Source organism: Panulirus ornatus, chromosome 46 (assembly GCF_036320965.1).
Source record: "Panulirus ornatus isolate Po-2019 chromosome 46, ASM3632096v1, whole genome shotgun sequence".
In the NCBI taxonomy this organism is placed as follows: domain Eukaryota; kingdom Metazoa; phylum Arthropoda; class Malacostraca; order Decapoda; family Palinuridae; genus Panulirus; species Panulirus ornatus.
Window position 1 is genome coordinate 41,184,733 of NC_092269.1, and position 15,221 is coordinate 41,199,953.

Here is a 15,221-nt window from a genome sequence, read left to right on the forward strand (position 1 = left end):
AAAAAAAAAAAAAAAAAAAATTATATATATATATATATATATATATATATATATATATATATATATATATATATATATATATATATATATATTGCGAGGTAACGCAAGGAAACAGACGAAAAAAATGGCACAACCCACCGCCATACACATTTATATACATACGTCCACACACTCAAATATACATACCTACACAGCTTTCCATGGTTTACCCCAGACGCTTCACATGCCCTGATTCAATCCACTGACAGCACGTCAACCCCGGTATACCACATCGATCCAATTCACTCTATTCCTTGCCCTCCTTTCACCCTCCTGCATGTTCAGGCCCCGATCACACAAAATCTTTTTCACTCCATCTTTCCACCTCCAATTTGGTCTCCCGCTTCTCCTCGTTCCCTCCACCTCCGACACATATATCCTCTTGGTCAATCTTTCCTAACTCATTCTCTCCATGTGCCCAAACCATTTCAAAACACCCTCTTCTGCTCTCTCAACCGCGCTCTTTTTATTTCCACACATCTCTCTTACCCTTACGTTACTTACTCGATCAAACCACCTCATACCACACATTGTCCTCAAACATCTCATTTCCAGCACATCCATCCTCCTGCGCACAAAACCACTATTCCTTAAAACATACCCATTTTTGCTTTCTGAGATAATGTTCTCGACTTCCACACATTCTTCAAGGCTCCCAGGATTTTCGCCCCCTCCCCCAACCTATGATCCACTTCCGCTTCCATGGTTCCATCTACTGCCAGATCCACTCCCAGATATCTAAAACACTTTACTTCCTCCAGTTTTTCTCCATTCAAACTTACCTCCCAATTGACTTGACCCTCAACCCTACTGTACCTATTTACCTTACCCTTATTCACATTTACTCTTAACTTTCTTCTTTCACACACTTTACCAAACTCAGTCACCACCTTCTGCAGTTTCTCACATGAATCAGCCACCAGCACTGTATCATCAGCGAACAACAACTGACTCACTTCCCAAGCTCTCTCATCCACAACAGACTTCATACTTGCCCCTCTTTCCAAAACTCTTGCATTCACCTCCCCAACAACCTCATCCATAACAAATTAAACAACCATGGAGACATCACACACCCCTGCCGCAAACCTACATTCACTGAGAACCAATCACTTTCCTCTCTTCCTACACGCACATATGACTTACATCTTCGATAAAAACTTTTCACTGCTTCTAACAACTTACCTCCCACACCATATATTCCTAATACCTTCCACAGAGCATCTCTATCAACTCTATCATATGCCTTCTCCAGATCCATAAATGCTAAATACAAATCCATTTGCTTTTCTAAGTATTTCTCACATACATTCTTCAAAGCAAACACCTGATCCACACATCCTCTACCACTTCTGAAACCACACTGCTCTTCCCAATCTGATGCTCTGTACATGCCTTCACCCTCTCAATCAATACCCTCCCATAGAATTTACCAAGAATACTCAACAAACTTATACCTCTGTAATTTGAGCACTCACTCTTATACCCTTTGCCTTTGTACAATGGCACTATGCACGCATTCCGCCAATCCTCAGGCACCTCACCATGAGTCATACATACATCAAATAACCTTACCAACCAGTCAATAATACAGTCACCCCCTTTTTTAATAAATTCCACTGCAATACCATCCAAACCTGCTGCCTTGCCGGCTTTCATCTTCTGCAAAGCTTTTACCACCTCTTCTCTGTTTACCAAATCATTTTCCCTAACCCTCTCACTTTGCACACCACCTCGACCAAAACACCCTATATCTGCCACTCTATCATCAAACACATTCAACAAACCTTTAAAATACTCACTCCATCTCCTTCTCACATGACCACTACTTGTTATCACCTCCCCATTTGCGCCCTTCACTGAAGTTCCCATTTGCTCCCTTGTCTTACGCACTTTATTTACCTCCTTCCAGAGCATCTTTTTATTCTCCCTAAAATTTAATGATACTCTCTCACCCCAACTCTCATTTGCCATCTTTTTCACCTCTTGCACCTTTCTCTTGACCTCCTGTCTCTTTCTTTTATACATCTCCCACTCAATTGCATTTTTTCCCTGCAAAAATCGTCCAAATGCCTCTCTCTTCTCTTTCACTAATAATCTTACTTCTTCATCCCACCACTCACTACCCTTTCCAATCAACCCACCTCCCACTCTTCTCATGCCACAAGCATCTTTTGCACAATCCATTACTGATTCCCTAAATACATCCCATTCCTCCCCCACTCCCCTTACTTCCATTGTTCTCACCTTTTTCCATTCTGTACTCAGTCTCTCCTGGTACCTCCTCACACAAGTCTCCTTCCCAAGCTCACTTCTCTCACCACCCTCTTCACCCCAACATTCACTCTTCTTTTCTGAAAACCCATACAAATCTTCACCTTAGCCTCCACAAGATAATGATCAGACATCCCTCCAGTTGCACCTCTCAGCACATTAACATCCAAAAGTCTCTCTTTCGCGTGCCTGTCAATTAACACGTAATCCAATAACGCTCTCTGGCCATCTCTCCTACTTACATACGTATACTTATGTATATCTCGCTTTTTAAACCAGGTATTCCCAATCACCAGTCCTTTTTCAGCACATAAATCTATATATATCAGCATGGGAGGTGGGTTGATTGGAAAGGGTAGTGAGTGGTGGGATGAAGAAGTAAGATTATTAGTGAAAGAGAAGAGAGAGGCATTTGGACAATTTTTGCAGGGAAAAAATGCAAATGAGTGGGAGATGTATAAAAGAAAGAGGCAGGAGGTCAAGAGAAAGGTGCAAGAGGTGAAAAAGAGGGCAAATGAGAGTTGGGCGAGAGTATCATTAAAATTTAGGGAGAACAAAAAAGATGTTTTGGAAGGACATAAATAAAGTGCATAGGACAAGGGAGCAAATGGGAACTTCAGTGAAGGGGGCTAATGGAGAGGTGATAACAAGAAGTGGTGATGTGAGAAGGAGATGGAGTATTTTGAAGGTTTGTTGAATGTCTGATGATAGAGTGGCAGACATAGGGTGTTTTGGTCGAGGTGGTGTGTAAAGTGAGAGGGTTAGGGAAAATGATTTGGTAAACAGAGAAGAGGTAGTAAAAGCTTTGCGGAAGATGAAAGCCAGCAAGACAGCAGGTTTAGATGGTAATGCAGTGGAATTTATTTAAAAAGGGGGTGAGTGTATTGTTGACTGGTTGGTAAGGTTATTTAATGTATGTATGATTCATGGTGAGGTGCCTGAGGATTGGCGGAATGATTGCATAGTGCCATTGTACAAAGGCAAAGGGTATAAGAGTGAGTGCTCAAATTACAGAGGTATAAGTTTGTTGAGTATTCCTGGTAAATCATATGGGAGGGTATTGATTGAGACAGTGAAGGTATGTACAGAGCATCAGATTGGGGAAGAGCAGTGTGGTTTCAGAAGTGGTAGAGGATGTGTGGATTAGGCGTTTGCTTTGAAGAATGTATGTGAGAAATACTTAGAAAAGCAAATGGATTTGTATGTAGCATTTATGGATCTGGAGAAGGCATATGATAGAGTTGATAGAGATGCTCTGTGGAAGGTATTAAGAGTATATGGTGTGGGAGGCAAGTTGTTAGAAGCAGTGAAAAGTTTTTATCGAGGATGTAAGGCATGTGTACGTGTAGGAAGAGAGGAAAGTGATTGGTTCTCAGTGAATGTAGGTTTGCGGCAGGGGTGTGTGATGTCTCCATGGTTGTTTAATTTGTTTATGGATGGGGTTGTTAGGGAGGTGAATGCAAGAGTTTTGGAAAGACGGGCAAGTATGCAGTCTGTTGTGGATGAGAGAGCTTGGGAAGTGAGTCAGTTGTTGTTCGCTGATTCATGTGAGAAACTGCAGAAGCTGGTGACTGAGTTTGGTAAAGTGTGTGAAAGAAGAGAGTTAAGAGTAAATGTGAATAAGAGCAAGGTTATTAGGTACAGTAGGGTTGAGGGTCAAGTCAATTGGGAGGTAAGTTTGAATGGAGAAAAACTGGAGGAAGTAAAGTGTTTTAGATATCTGGGAGTGGATGGAACCATGGAAGCGGAAGTGAATCATAGGGTGGGGGAGGGGGCGAAAGTTCTGGGAGCCTTGAAGAATGTTTGGAAGTCGAGAACATTATCTCCGAAAGCAAAAATGGGTATGTTTAAAGGAATAGTTGTTCCAACAATGTTGTATGGCTGCGAGGCGTGGGCTATGGATGGAGTTGTGCGCAGGAGGATGGATGTGCTGGAAATGAGATGTTTTGAGGACAATATGTGGTGTGAGGTGGTTTGATCGAGTAAGTAATGTAAGGGTAAGAGAGGTGTGTGGAAATAAAAAAAGTGTGTGGTTGAGAGAGCAGAAGAGGGTGTTTTGAAATGGTTTGGTCACATGGAGAGAATGAGTGAGGAAAGATTGACCAAGAGGATATATGTGTCAAAGGTGGAGGGAATGAGGAGAAGTGGGAGACCAAATTGGAGGTGGAAGGATGGAGTGAAAAAGATTTTGAGTGATCAGGGCCTGAACATGCAGGAGGGTGAAAGGCGTGCAAGGAATAGAGTTACTGGAACGATGTGGTATACTGGGGTCGACATGCTGTCAATGGATTGAACCAGGGCATGTGAAGTGTCTGGGCCATGTAAACCATGGAAGGTTCTGTGGGGCCGGGATGTGGAAAGGGAGCTGTGGTTTCGGTGCATTATTACATGGCAGCTAGAGACTGAGTGTGAACAAATGGGGCCTTTGTTGTCTTTTACTAGCGCTACCTCGCACACATGAGGGGGGAGGGGGTTGTTATTCCATGTGTGGCAGGTTGGCGATGGGAATAAATAAAGGCAGACTATGAATTATGTACATGTGTATATATGTATATGTCTGTGTGTGCATATATATGTGTACATTGAGATGTATAGGTATGTATATTTGCGTGTGTGGACGTGTATATATATATACATGTGCATGTGGGTGGGTTGGGCCATTCTTTTCTCTGTTTCCTTGCGCTACCTCGCTAACACGGGAGACAGCGACAAAGCAGGTGCATATGCACCAATAATCACCCATCTCTCTCCATCAACTTTCAGTTTTACCCATATCAATCTAGAATTTACTTTCTTACACTCTATCACATACTCCCACAACTCCTGTTTCGGAAGAAGTGCTACTCCTTCCCTTGCTCTTGTCCTCTCACTAACCCCTGACTTTACTCCCAAGACATTCCCAAACCACTCTTCCCCTTTACCCTTGAGCTTCGTTTCACTCAGAGCCAAAACATCCAGGTTCCTTTCCTCAAACATACTACCTATCTCTCCTTTTCTCTCATCTTAGTTACATCCACACACATTCAGACACCCCAATCTGAGCCTTCGAGGAGGATGAGCACTCCCCACGTGACTCCTTCTTCTGTTTCCCCTTTTAGAAAGTTGAAATACAAGGAGGGGAGGGTTTCTGGCCCCCCACTCCCATCCCCTTCTACGACACGTGAGGAATGCGTGGGAAGTATTCTTTCTCCCCATCCCCAGGGATGACAGCGACAAAGCAAAATAAAATAAATAAATATATATAAATATGTGTGTGTATATATATGTATACGTTTAGATGTATCGGTATGTATATATTGTGTGTGTCTTTCAAACAGATTAATGACACAGCAAATAGTTCTCTGAGATATGTAGAAACAAAGCAAGTAGAGGTCATAACACGAAATAAAGCAACAAAAGCAGTACTTTTACAGAACAAGAGTGGTGGATAAATGGAATAAAATGACAGACCACGATTAACTCAGACAGCATACATAAATTGAAGATTCTACAGTACAAGAGTGGTGGATATATGGAATAAAATGACAGACCACGATTAACTCGGACGGCATACATAAAATGACGAAGCTGTATGATTGCAGAAAATATTCAAGAGATGGGGGTCCCATAAGTGTATACCTCCCTCCCCCTACAGGACATAAAGGTAATTACAAAGAGGTATTTACACAGATGCAAATGTGAGCACTTTTATTCTTAAACCATCTCCTTGCATTGCTCTAATCTCGACATTACTTATTTTGATTTGAAATCACAGTGCTGTGCTGAAATGCTTCCTGTACTAGCCAATGATATATTTGAAATATCATGATCTTGTATACCTTCAACACAACTCACCTATTAATGAGGCTTCTCCCATACTAACAGGCATCATCCATCCAACTAGATTTTTACTTAGTATAATACATGTATTCTTAATGGAAAATCTGCATGCCATCCACATAAAAATGATGATAAACCAGAAAATATTTTTTACAAACAATATATATCCAGATTTTGGAGTGTATAAGACTGATTCCTAGCAATACCATTTATTTAGCATAGGAGGAAGCGAGGCATAATATATATATCGTGCAGAATCACACATGAACCCATCATTATGGCCATGGTATCATCAAAGTTAAACATAACAAAAATATACACAGAGAAAAAGGTTAATGTAAATATAAAAAATTTTTGTTTAAAAGCCGAGAAAAATGAAGATTATGTGGAATATATTAAAGTGGCACACACCAACAAATCTATGACCCATTCAAAATTCTTTTATATGGGGAGAAACTCAGTAAATGCTGATAATTGTATACATGGAAAACATAACACAACAGTAACTTACAGGAAACACTAGTATGATCAAAGAGGTGAGTTGAAATATATGAAATGGATTTCTAAGGAAAAGCTTCTTGGATTATCCGAGTTAACAATTCTAATATGATGTACTAGAATAAAACATATTTTTGATCAATAAGACTGATTCATTATAATCTCCTTTCTACCTAAATCCATTAAACCATTACCAGCACTTAAAAGGAGGCTAGCCTCTACAGTATCTTTTCCAAACACCTTGGTCACTGTGCATTTTGGCATATTCTAGAAATATAAGAATGGATGAATGTTCCATACTAGTGCCGAAAAATTCTACTTTTATAATTTCTCAGAAGCAAACTTCATTCCTTCTGGCATGTATACAAAGTAATTGAGCATTAATATTCATCCAATCAAAAGGAAATATGGAAAATTATGTCAGACCATAAGATGTTTGACAATACACTAAATACAATATGTAAACCACTGAAAGTTGAAAATGGCAAAATGGGGTATAGGGGTATATTTTTTCAATCACATACTATTATGCCCTTCCCTGCTATCACAGCAAGGTGGCATATGCAGAATCTTCCCCAAAACATTTTGGTTGCTAACAATCTTCATTCTTTCGGTACCAAAGACCCCACTGAAATGTATGAAACATTTTTTAAGATATTCTGCTAGTTCATTATAAAAAAAAAAAAAAAAAAAAAAAAAAAAAAAAAAAAAATCCTAAGCAAATATACAAGCAGTAAGAAAGACAGAATAGAGGTACTGACAGTAAATGGGAGAGTCACAAAAGGCAGAAATGAGTACAAAACTATTGGAGGTGTTGAAGTATACTAGTGGCTCAAGAAAAACCTAACATTAGAAGTTGCAAACACTTACTTTACCCCCACAGAAATACTTCCTTGAGTGACAGAATGAAGTTGATCTACTTTCTTTTTGAAACCTTACATTCATCCACAAGAATGTCTATGACATCTCTTCTATTACCATACAAGATAATCAAGCTTACAGAAAAACTTATGCTCATGTATTATATACTAGATATTCATACTAAAACAAGCTAAACAACATGCAAAATAAACAAAGTAGTGATCTACTGAAAGAAAAAAGCCAGGTTATGAGGGAGTGTTACCTTAATGATGCAGGGATGGGAGAGCCCACTGTTCACAAAAATTAGTGAAATATTTGCGATTCCAATGAAACAACCCTCATGTTGTATACATTTCAAGGGACAGTTACAAAAAAATTACTGAAAGCCATTAAGGTGCACACATGGGAAGAGCATTAAACATTAAAAAGTGCAAGATTCAAGTATGGATGTCTGTGTAATCTCATTTCTTTTATACAATTCTACTTCTGCAAGGTAGCATCATGGTCAATGGCCTCATTTGCAAACATCCATTCTCTTGTTGTCATGTGTAATACAGCAAAAACACAGTCTACCATCCAAAGACAACCTCCATATATTACTGCAGTTTACCTAAAATGCTTTAACACTGCTGCCATTATATCATTTAAATCCAATTCATTTTATCCCATACATGACTCTCACCCTCTTGAATGTTGAGACCCTGATACCTAAAGCCTCTTTTGCTTCATATTCCATCTCCTTCTTGGTATCTTTCTCCTCCTCCCTCTCTCCATTTAAGACATATATCTTCTTAATTAGTGTTCATCACTCCTACCTATGTGTCTGAACCATTTCAACACCCAAACAATATACTGTACTTTTACAGTTCCCTCTTACCACGTCAATCCTTCTACAATCAATTCATGTCACACCATATATTGTCCTCAGGACAATATATACAAAACATTACATGTATAAAATTCCTATGTTCCAGCATATTCCTGTATATAACATCATGTGGTAGAGTATGCAGGCCTGAAAGGTGCAGGCATAGATGAATGCACTAATGTGGCATGAACCATACTGTTTGAACAAGATTTTGCATAAACAAGTCTATGCTAAATATAGGAAATAACACATAGGATGACTGTTCAACTATTCAAAATGTTTTAGCACTAAAAAGAAACATAAAAGTTAACAAGGTTGCATACTCAGTCTCTCAACAGATTTTCTAGTATATTGTGATTTAAAAGTAAAAAAGAAAACAGGCACTGAAAACACTAAATACAAAATAGAGCAAGGAAGTGCACATGCCTAAATGGTAAAAACTGCTGTCGAGTTACAAGATCAACAAAAACTAATAAGACATAAATGTGGTGTTGCTTAAGCAGCTAAAGATGAAGATATTAGGCATTTCTATTTCACATGCTTGAGATGGTGTAATTCAAAAGCTCAGGGAAGGAGAGAGAGACAGTAGAAGGAAGAATAAATATTAGAAGGATGTACAGATATTGGAAAGTATAAGTGAAAAGATTAAATATGTTCAGCAACCAAAATCCCTTGAATTCCAAGTTAAAAATGAAAAAGCAAGGATCAATGTCTGAACAAGCAAGTGACAATTAACTAACCCAATAAATCTAATAAGGCTACTTAATTTACATACCAATAATTTTGTTGGCCTCTTAAAAAATACATTAAACATTTCCAAGCATTCCATTTTCCCCTTTGCAATTTTTGTGTAAAAATCTGCGCCTTCTCAATCAATATTAATGCTATCATTCCTGTTCATCAATTTAATCTTGTATAACAAAAGCCAAAAAGAAAAAATAATAATGTTCCTTACAAAAAATACCTGTAAGGGACAACGTAAGTTTTTATCAGCAGCTAATTATTTCATTTATATTCTGGCCAATAAATTCCATGATGTATGCAACATGCCGCAGTACTGGATAATTTCTTTCTGATTTCAAGAGTTACCCTTTCTACAGCCCTGTTCAACTCCCTCTCGCTTATCACAAGTGGTCATTGACCACTGAAGCCAGAGCAGTTAATAAAATCTACCATCTTTATTGTATGGTCTACCTTCTATACTTGGACTAGAGCATAATGAGTCCTGAGATGTGTTGCAGCGTGGGTCCATTTGCATTACTCTCTTGAATCCTGAAAGCTGAGGATTACAGTGTAACTGTGATAAGATAATATGAAAAGTGGGAAGTTACCTGAGGTGTTAAGTTCCTTAGGATGAGCCAGGTGGAGGGCAGCTGAGAGTTGGTCCAGGCTCCTGAAGCAGCAACGGCTGCAGCAGCAGCCGAATGTAAGGCACTGTTTGGGGGATTCCTATGCTGCTCTCCAGACCATGATGTTGATCTGCCAAGGGTCCCCCAAGACCCTCCTCCACTGGCCACACCGCTATTCTTTTGAACATTCACACTACCAGCAATTAGCCCTGGTGGTGGGCCACGAAGCTTGTTCCCTGGGGCACCCCACAGTTCTGAGGCCAAATTGCTGCCACCTTCATGGCCAGTCTCGCTCCACGATGACCCACTCTTGCCATTGGTCCCACTGCTCAGCTTGCTGTCCCTGCCATTGGTATTTTTTTTTTTTTTTTCGTTCTATGCTTTATTAACTGCTATTAATCTGTTATATAAAATAACATGTAACTGATACTACGGAGCACACATGGAGAATAAAAATAATTTTGAAGGTGGGCCAATGAGCAACTACTTTGTGGGGACTACAGTGTCCTGCAAATTGATTATATATATATATATATATATATATATATATATATATATATATATATATATATATATATATATAGAGGCCAAACATTAATATACAATCCCATCCCCAAAACTGGATATGTCCAGTAAAGTTCTCAAAATCCCACAGGGTCCAGAAGGACACTTCCTTTCATCTAGGCCCATATCAAAATTAGTTGGCATGGAAGTACATGTATGGTGAATTTCAAGCAGAATTGTACACCAGAAGCTCCCTAATGAATAATTTCTGGCACAGTGTGACATGGACAATAAGCAAAGTCACAAAGCACATCAATATGAAGTCTATGTAGAAAGTTCAAGCACTTGATATTTCATGCAAGAGTATTTACTAAAGCAACCTAATGAAATGTGTTCTGACACAGTGATAAGACAAATCACAATGACTTTCAGCATCTGGTAATGAAGAATGACCAGTTTATCAAATTTCACTCGGAAAACCCACTGGAAGCTCCTACATGGACAAAATATACAAAAATGATTGGATGGCTAGACATAAAAAGCATTATCATACACCAAACTGGTTGGTCAAATACAAATATATTCTACACTAAAACTAAACATTTTCATGCAATCTCTCATTCCTTTGAGTCAACATTACTCTGGTAGGATACTTCGTTATTTCTGGATCAACTGAGTAAGTAAAAGGCCACTGAGAGACTGCAGAATGTAAAATTTTGCATTACAAATGAGTTGTGTTATAATGAACAAAAATAAAAGGCACCATTATGTGATCAAGAACCCTATACTGATCTCTAATAAGACTATGATTCTACCAATCTGTGAACACTGACAAGACCTTTCAGGCACACAATGTACTTATGAACTCAATATTGACATACCCTGACAGCGGAGAGTTGGTGGCATGGTGGCCAGGTCCTGGGTTAAAGCTCCAGGTGTTGGATGAAAGGGAGAGGGAAGTGAGATGGCTGGTCATGTCTGAAACAGTGTTGGTTGTTGGGGTCTTGCTGATTGATGATAATAATTCAGAGTCCTTAATGCCCAAGGACAATGGAGAACGCGTCACAGAGCCCGGTGTAATAGTTGGATCATCCTCAATATTTTTCATCTGAAATTTGTTTATCGTGTGATCACCTATAATTTTCAAGAAATTCACAGGGATCAGGCAGAACTGCACAGTGATCACTAAAGAGAGTAAACCTGCTTTAATCTGCATCTAACTAAACCAAGCATGTTTAGTACAAAGGATTATTTTTCAATAACAATCTCACTTGAGTGTTCATTTTCTAAACCAGTATACTAATTACATCATTAGCTGTTGAAAAGTCCTCATAAAAATGATATCTTCTTTCCTTCATACTATTCGCCATTTCCCACGTTAGCAAGGTAGCATTAAGAATAGAGGACTGGGCCTTTGAGGGAATATCCTCACCTGGCCCCCTTCTCTGTTCCTTCCTTCTTCTTCTTTTTTTTTTTTTTTTTTTTTTTTTTTTTTTCAGCCTCCCGCTCCCTTCCCTTTTAGTCGCCTTCTATGACACGCAGGGAATACGTGGGAAGTATTCTTCCTCCCCTATCCCCTATGATATACGTATATATAAAAAAGTACTACATGACTGCTCCACATAATAATGAAATGTACAGTATGCTAATGACTGTACTGGTACCACATCTGTTCTGTAAATCCAGTTCTCATATTGAGGTCTGGAGGAGGGTTACTCAAGGTTGGGGTTTTACTTAACACGAATTCCTCTAAATAACATTATGATCATTATAACATTTGATAACCAAAGGATAAAATAAACATTTTGGTTTTGGTGGAGACAGTGTAAGTTCAATATTAAGTTCAACTGATTATCACTAAACATTTTCTTTATGCATTAATAAAATCACATCAACCATCAGCTTCTTATATATACCAACTGCCTCTCTGAAATCTAAGACATGAAATTTAAGTCTTCCAAACATATTAAACATGGGGTCCTGTTCTCTTCATGACCTTATTCAATTCCCATTCTATATCACCCATGACTCAAACTTATGATGAGATAGTACCTACCAACTTACTTATGAGTGCCTATGAGAGATTTGCCATCAGGCAAGGGTAGTGCATAGCATTCACATATATCTTTAGTCTGATGATAATGACATTTTCTTGCGTTCATGTCTTTTGATTTTGGGCTCACTATCTACCTTTAAAAAAAGTTACCCACTCACCATGGTTATTTCTCTTGGCAGAACAAAGAAATTTTCCCTCCATCATTTTGGTAACATTATTGGTGTTAAGTAAAAGGTTAGTGAGAGGATTAGAGATAAGGATGAGAAAGCACTTCTGCCAAAGGAGAAGTGGTGGGAACAAGTGAAAAAATGACTCATGTGGGTAAAATATCACAAGTGGAGGATGCTTATTAATTATGCACCTGGCCACGAGAGGACTTCCAAAGTGAGGCAAGTCTTTTGGGAGGAGTCGAGTGTGTGTGTGTCAGCATTTTTGATGCAAGAGATCAGGTATTAATGACTGGTACTGTGAATGGAAATGGTGAAGAGATTGTAGAATTTTATGCTGAAAAAGGACTGATGACTGGGAATGCCTGGTTTGAAAAGGGGACCAAACATAAGTGCACAGAGAAAAATGATAAGCAAGCTTTACTGTATTACATACAAATCAATGGGTATGCAAAAGAGAAACTAAGATGTGAATGTGCTGAGAGGAGCAGCTGGTGGGATGTCTGATCACCACACACTGGAGGTGAAGGAGAAGACTTACAGAGGCTTTTGGAAAAGATGACAAGATGAGAGAGAAAAGGGTAGTAAAAACAATTCAAATGCAGACAGAAACAGATTGACACCATGGATGCACCTTGGTTATGACTGTCTATACATGTGATACAATAGACCATAAATGACAAAAGAAATGCAGTAGAGTAATGACAAGTACATTGTTTTCATTAGACTGTCAGAGAAGTGACTCAGCGATAATCATAAAATATATAAAAGAAATATTTCATTAAGTAACAATATTTTAATTCTATGCCAAAGGCTCTAGTCACAGACAAAAGTCCACATCAAGACTGGGCCTTAATTGAAATATTGAGAGAAATATGAAACAGAAAAAGAAGAGACATGAAAAAGTGTCTCATTTTTTTGAGAAAGTGAAAAACCTATCTTTTGAAATGTGCTAGGTCACAGTCATTGGAAAAGACATGAAAGGATAGAGAGTTCCAGACATTTGACTTGTAGGGAAATTAGCAGGTATCAAAATGGCCCACCCTCGAGTTGCTGATGGCCACACAATAACCATGATGCAGCAGCTTGCTGAGAATAGTGTGGTCTAGCTAGTGGTGTGGGTACACAAGCAGCCAGCTCTTGGGAGCAAAAACCAAAGTAATACTTATAGAAGAGGGAAAGCGAATCAACACTACAGTGAAGGGCAAAGCGTTCAAATTTAGAAGTTAGCCTGGGACAGCTTATAAGGCACATTTTTTTGATCTAACAGTCAAGGAGGGTAAGTGCAATACTTATTTTAATGAAATGCTTAGTAGTGCATCTGTAGCACTGATATTACAAGGCTAAATTTTGCATACAAGTGAATGACTTTAAAAGTTTGTGCACTGTGCAGAAGTGGCCTAAGGTCAAATGCATCATGGGGTCCCAGAGATTTCTTTGACACCTTTCTCAAAACACTGCCAATAGGTTATTAAGTGATAGGAGCATTAAGTATAAGGATGACCTTCTTTCCCTAAACCCATTTTGTCTCCCATTTTGCATGTTTCTCCTTTGCAAATATCCATTCATGTGCTTTCTGATTATCTTCTCCAATGTTTCACGAAACACACTTGTTAATGGAACTGTCCAAGTTAAGTGCAGTTACCTAATCCCTCTTCTTATATGCAGGCAAAAAACTTGCCCCTTTCCATGTCTTTGGAACAACACTATTTAGTGGCCCAGCTAATGCTTCCGCACATTCTTTCGGAACATATGAATGTGTGTTATGTATATCATCTTACTGTTCAGTTTTACCTGGCTCAACCTAAAACTGGTTACACTATGAGCAAGAATCATATTCAGGAAGGGAAAATCATAATTAATGGGCAGAAAGGAGTACAGTCTCATCAAGGAACTTCTTACTCCATAGGCATTCATCATCCCTCTGCTTCTGTTTCGAGTGCAGTCTCGAAGCTGCAGGAGCTGACAACTGGGGTCCTCAGATACATAACAATGAAAGTTCTATTTTAATGTTAACATTAACACAACGCCAAATTTCATTGCCAAAAATCTTATAAGCCTCTGTTACTTAATTTATAAAAATGTATGTCTCTAATGTTTAGTTTAAAGTCAGGATATGAGCTCCATGACTCCCCACTTGAGAGCAGTTATATGACTATGACTATTTCATTTATTTTTCAAGGTTCTGAGCATCCAATGACTCATACTTGCTGGAAATAGCACAACACTGTGTAGATGGGCCTATTGTGTGAGGATCTAGCTGCCTTGACTAAGAAACAAAACTGTCCTTTAAGTACCATTATATACAGAAAAAAAAGACTGCAGGTGAAAGGGTGGTAATGGATCAATTTCTTATATAAAGCAAATCACAATTCTAATTTTTGTCAACTATCTACGTACCATCCAAGGTTTTCCAGGTTCAAAAGGCTTAATGTCAAGCCCATAGGACCCAGATGCATTAGCCTGTGAAGAGGCAGCCCACTGTGAATCCATGTTTGGCACCCCTTTTTCAACACCAGTGCTACTGTCATTACCTCCACTACTACTTTCAGGCCAGCCAGACTCTGATGTGCGATTCAAAGACCAGGTACTGCAATTAATAAAAATCAAAATGAATTACCTATAACATGGAATTTCTTAACAGTAGTTACAGAATCATTCTATGAAATGCATATTAGAAATACTTTGATATGATGGTATACAATCCACCTAAGCATCAAATATGAGGCATTACAACTCATATACAAACAATAGTCTCCCTTTCTTGCTCTAGTGTGTCTGTGCAT

At 38.7% G+C, this 15,221-nt stretch overlaps 1 protein-coding gene across 18 annotated transcripts in view; it reads right to left on the reverse strand.

Annotated features, from left to right (window-relative positions):
- gw (trinucleotide repeat containing adaptor protein gawky) overlaps positions 1 to 15,221 on the reverse strand; it is a 172,602-nt gene that overhangs the window by 17,827 nt on the left and 139,554 nt on the right. For 17 of the 18 annotated variants that reach the window (XM_071689305.1, XM_071689300.1, XM_071689304.1 and 14 more), the window contains 3 exons: positions 14,836 to 15,025; positions 11,094 to 11,320; positions 9,691 to 10,051 (listed from right to left, as the gene is read on the reverse strand). In XM_071689305.1, coding sequence (XP_071545406.1) covers positions 9,691 to 10,051; positions 11,094 to 11,320; positions 14,836 to 15,025 — 778 coding nt within the window. The remainder of the gene's footprint in view (positions 1 to 9,690; positions 10,052 to 11,093; positions 11,321 to 14,835; positions 15,026 to 15,221) is intronic. The other variant, XR_011716097.1, reaches the window with a different exon arrangement.